This window comes from Portunus trituberculatus, chromosome 8 (assembly GCF_017591435.1).
Source record: "Portunus trituberculatus isolate SZX2019 chromosome 8, ASM1759143v1, whole genome shotgun sequence".
NCBI classification, from domain to species: domain Eukaryota; kingdom Metazoa; phylum Arthropoda; class Malacostraca; order Decapoda; family Portunidae; genus Portunus; species Portunus trituberculatus.
This window is the reverse complement of record NC_059262.1, coordinates 5,595,001-5,600,000: the sequence shown is the minus strand read 5'-3', so window position 1 is coordinate 5,600,000 and position 5,000 is coordinate 5,595,001. Positions and strand designations below refer to the sequence as shown.

The 5,000-nt window shown below is 44.0% G+C and overlaps 1 protein-coding gene across 4 annotated transcripts in view; it reads left to right on the top strand.

The window, feature by feature from the left end:
• The window catches only part of LOC123500361, a 9,645-nt gene extending 7,718 nt beyond the window's left edge, over positions 1-1,927 (top strand). For 3 of the 4 annotated variants that reach the window (XM_045249088.1, XM_045249077.1, XM_045249080.1), the window contains exons 5-8: positions 246-305; positions 447-643; positions 1,121-1,274; positions 1,510-1,927. In XM_045249088.1, coding sequence (XP_045105023.1) covers positions 266-305; positions 447-643; positions 1,121-1,274; positions 1,510-1,760 — 642 coding nt within the window. In that variant the 5' untranslated portion in view covers positions 246-265 and the 3' untranslated portion in view covers positions 1,761-1,927. Of the gene's footprint in view, positions 1-245; positions 306-446; positions 644-1,120; positions 1,275-1,509 lie in introns of those variants that run through there. The other variant, XR_006673302.1, reaches the window with a different exon arrangement.
• Positions 1,928-5,000: the final 3,073 nt, after the last annotated feature.

Sequence of the window (5,000 nt, the reverse complement as noted above, 5' to 3'; positions counted from 1 at the left end):
TTAAGGTCAGAAACACAACACAGAAAGGTCATTCTCTACTGTATCAAGGTCAAAAACACAGCACTTCTTTTTTAATGTAGGAGAGAAGGCCAACCAAGGGCAACAAAATATTTAAAAAAAAGGCCCACTTGAATGCTCTGTTAAGGTCAGAAGCACCTTACAACACTCATGTACTGCTCACACTGATAACAAGGAAGGACTGGCTTGAACTGTCTTGGCTAACAATTTTCCACTGTTGTTTTCAGGACAGACGTCAATACTTGATATGCCGGTCTCAGACACAGGAATGCTCTTCCCTTCCCCAGGTAGAGAGTGAGAGTGAGAGTGAGAGAGAGAGAGAGAGAGAGAGAGAGAGAGAGAGAGAGAGAGAGAGAGAGAGAGAGAGAGAGAGGGCTCACGTCTATTAGCTGTATCAATGCATAACTAACCTGAGGTGCTGGTGGCAGGTGGTGGCAGAGGTGAGGCTGGAGATTTGAAGATACAAATACTTGGTGAGAAGTGGGTGGAGCTGCCAGCCGGGTCAACGCTGCATCTCGTGTGCCGGGCGACAGGCAGACTCCCCCCAGCCACACACTACAGGCCCCCTCTGCTCTCCTGGACCATTGACGACCTTGCTGTCACCTCCGTGTGGCTGCGCTCCAAGGTGAGGTGCTGCTAAGGTCACTCCATGCCTCTCTATGGTCTGTATTCTGAAACGTTTTGTTATCTCACCACGACTATTTTTCAAGGCCACAGAAATGATTAGCAGAGTTTTCAAGTGTGTTTTTTTCAGTTAATAATGTAGAAATCTTGTCACTCTGCCTCTAGAACTGTAAAAATACCTTAAAAAACTTGTGCATATTTAGATAAAGCCTTTTGAAATAGTGGAGGTGAAGTGCAGAAATGTTTGACCAGGCTTTGAATGCCCAAGGTGATCTGCAAGGCTAGTATTCATGATTAAGATCCTTACAGATATACAAGCAGTATTTGTGTGAATCGGAAGGCAGGTATACATATTATGGTATGGTATTTGTACATGAATGATCAGCCTCCGAGTGAGTGAGGTAAATGTCAGTGGTGTGTATGGCTGAGTGTGAGGCCTGTCTGTCTGTCTGCCTGCCTGACATCCTGGCCGCTGCAGGTGATGGTGAAGGAGACGATGAGTGACCACTACCAGCACCGGGTGGACTCACTGCTGGTGGTGGCCGGCCTGCACCTCTCGGACAGTGGCACACTCTCCTGCTCGGCGCCATCTGCTCACCCCGCCACCGTCACCCTTACCGTCACACACCCACGTAAGGCTGCCACACCACTCACCCAATGCCGCCATGTAGGCTGCCACAGAATGCTCCATGTCCTGTTCACTGTTTCTTCTCTTTTTAACTTGGTACATTTAGGTTTTCCTTCCTTCTTGCCCTAAAATGTCTGGATAAGTGTGACCTTTACACCAATGGGAGTGGCACCACCTGACCCTTGCTGCAGTGGTGGCAGCAGTGCCAGCACTAACACTCCTGCCCTTGCACCACACAGGGGAGAGGGGGAAGGCCACGCCATCAGCCTCTGGCCCCAGCAGCTGGCCCAGTGGGTGGAGGGACGGATCTGCCGCTCAGAGTCCTGCACAGTCCGACGCCACGCCAGCAGTGGGCAGCGCAGCGACAGCCATGCTCAGCGGCACCATTATTCTTATCATACTTGTTCTTCAAGTTGGTCTTTGCATTTTCTACACAAAACCTGAGGCATTGTCAGCCATTTTCCACACACACAACCCTTCCCCCAGCTGAGACAAGCACCCAACACACACACACACACCCACACACCAGCACCTGCCGTCACCACATCACACTGCCACCCATCATTGCTGTTCCTTCCTCTTTACAACAATAATTTCAACATTACAATGTTAACTCACTTGAACAATATTTAATTGTCAATAAATATTTTTGCCCTCTGTAATCTCTATGAATACCAATTAATGAGAATGTTTGACTCTGTATCTGCTGTGGTCTCTGGGCTGGAGTGGGTGTTGGGAAGGGAAAATACGGTCTTGGCAAGGAGTAAGGATGAACTCTTTGTGTGTGTGTGTGTGTGTGTGTGTGTGTGTGTGTGTGTGTGTGTGTGTGTGTGTGTGTGCTCACTTACAGAACAGCTCCAGCAGTGGTTGACAAGACACAGCATGAACACTTGGCAGAGATGGCAGGCAGCAAACAGGCTTGTCCCTCCAGATCAAGGCAGCACAGTGAGTCCTCCACCACTCCAGCTATGAATGTGTATCTGAAGGCGCTGACCAACTCTATGAAGGAATAAATTAATGAGTGAAAAGCTGAAATATTACCTTACTTCTTCCCCATCCCTGCCACTCAGCTGCACATGATGAACGCTGGTGTCAACGCCCACTGACACACAATGGAAAGTGACTCAGTGGCGCTGCAGAGTGGCACAACCAAACTGCCCCTGTGAAAAGGTACTAAAGCTATCAACACTTCATCCTTTCACCCACCTAATCAATTTTAAAGACACTGAGTTAAGAGAGAGAGAGAGAGAGAGAGAGAGAGAGAGAGAGAGAGAGAGAGAGAGAGAGAGAGAGAGAACCTGTTGGAAGTGAAATATACAATAACAGTAATAAGGAAAATAACAACAACAATAACAAGTGTTTTTTATTAATCTCACTGTACAAAAACGGTAAAATCTCCAGTAATAATAATAATAATAATAATAATAATAATAATAATAATAATAATAATAATAATAATAATAATGATTCCTGCCACACACGCTAATATAAAACAAAAAACAACACATGTAGCAAGTGAGGCAAAGTGGCAATGCTGAGAAACATGAACACAGTGACACACATTTCTCCAACACAAACAAATGCAACACTCCCTTCATCTCATGTCAAGAACCAGGATCCATATTTTGAATTGTTTGCTTCTTAAATCACCACTACTGTAGCCACTGAGATGACTGGTCGTGTCCACAAGGGTGTTCCTCCCACTGATGGTGCAGAGACACTGTTAAACTAATGAACTGTCACTGGACCCTTGAAAACATCCCTAAAAACTCCCAATAACTTCAAATAAAGCATGTTAAGCTGTCATTGGAGCTTGAAAACACCCTTGAAAACCCCAATAATTTCCACTGGACTCTTGGGAACACCCAGAAAACACCCAAAATCTCTAGCAGAGCCAGTTAAACTATCATCAGACCTTTAAAAACCCTTGAAAACTCCAATAATTTCCAATCGACCCTTGAAAACACCCCTAAAACCTCCAATACCTTCTAATAAAGCCTGTTAAACTATCACTAGAGCTTCAAAATACCATTGTAAACTCAAAAAATTTCCAATGGATCCTTGAAAACACCCTTGAAAACACATCAAATAAACCCTGGTAAACTGTCACTAGATCTTGAAAACACCTCTGAAAACACAATAACTTCAAGTAGAGCCTGGTAAGCTGTCACTGGAGCCTCAAAAAACACCTTAATTAAATTCCACTGCAGGCTGTTTGGTAATGAGACAATCACTGAAATGTTTGGCTTCGCTGCGCTGCTACAAGTGTGTCTGTTAAGATTCGGCAATGCAACACACACGGGAACACTAGGTGATATATTTGCAGCTAACAAAAAGCTGTAGAATAATAATAACAATAATAATAATAATGATAATAATAATAATAATGATAGATAACAACAACAGTACAGTATGTGCACCATTTCAATCTATAATACATATGTACATAAATATTACAACTCCCTCAAGCATGTGTGTGTGTGTGTGTGTGTGTGTGTGTGTGTGTGTGTGTGTGTGTGTGTGTGTGTGTGGTTCTGCTACATACACAAGACCACGGCTACACTCCCAGGTCCAGTGTGTGTGTGCAGTGTCTCCAAAACTACCCATCCAGTGTTTCTTGCAGCTACAAGACTTCTCCTCTTTTTCTTCTTACTCCATACTTAAAATGACTTCATGTGTGAGTGGTGCTGCTTCATACACCAAACCACGGATACACACCCAGGTCTAGTGATGGCACGTACTGTATCCAAACCTATGCATTCTGTATTTCCTGCTGCTACAACACTCAGCCTCCTCTTCTTTTTCTTTTTCTTCTTACCGCATACTTAGAAGAAATAAATAAATAAAAAACTATGCTGGCTTTGAGAAAAAAGAAAAGAAAAAAAAAATTTAGCTTAAGATCAGAGAAAACAACACTTTCTAGATAAGAGGAGCAGTGTAGTCACAACAATAATCTCCCTAACTGGTTGTTCCCGCTGCCACAGTGAACGACATACCCCATACTCAGAAACGCTTCCCTCCCTCACTGCAACCATTTTCAAAGACTGCACAGACGAGTTCTTTAAGTATTTTTTCATGTTGATAACGCAGATAACTTGTTGATATGACATTAGAATTACAAAACACCCTCAAGAACAGGTGTCACTTCAACTAGAGCCCTTGGAAAACAGTGAAGGTGTCAGCAGAATTACAGAAACACCCTTAAGAACCCGTGTCACTTCAACTAGACCCCTTTGAAAACAGTGAAGGTGAGGCATGGAAGTGCTCATAGTACAGCCATAGTATTACACAACCACACCATCACTAGGAGGCAGAGAGCAGCTTAATATCCTTATGCCACTACCCTGCCTGTCATTGCCTGCACTGGTCTGTTCCCTGCTACACTCACACAAGGGAGACAAACCTTAACATCCCATTTCCTCTATTTCTTGTCTCTTCACCAGCAGCATCAGTGTCTATAAGGAACAACTCTTGGGTCTTTAGTTGAGTTTGCCCCTTATGTAAGATCAATAATAGTGACGTCTAATAGAACTAACTCACACTGGGCTGATCTTCAATGATGCTGTGTTAAGTAGAATGCTTTGCCTCTCTCCAAATTGACAGATCATTCCAATGTCTTCCAGTATATTAAGCTATATTAAGCTGTCTCGTGTGTGTGTGTGTGTGTGTGTGTGTGTGTGTGTGTGTGTGTGTGTGTGTGTGTGTGTGTGTGTGTGTGTGTGTGTGTGCG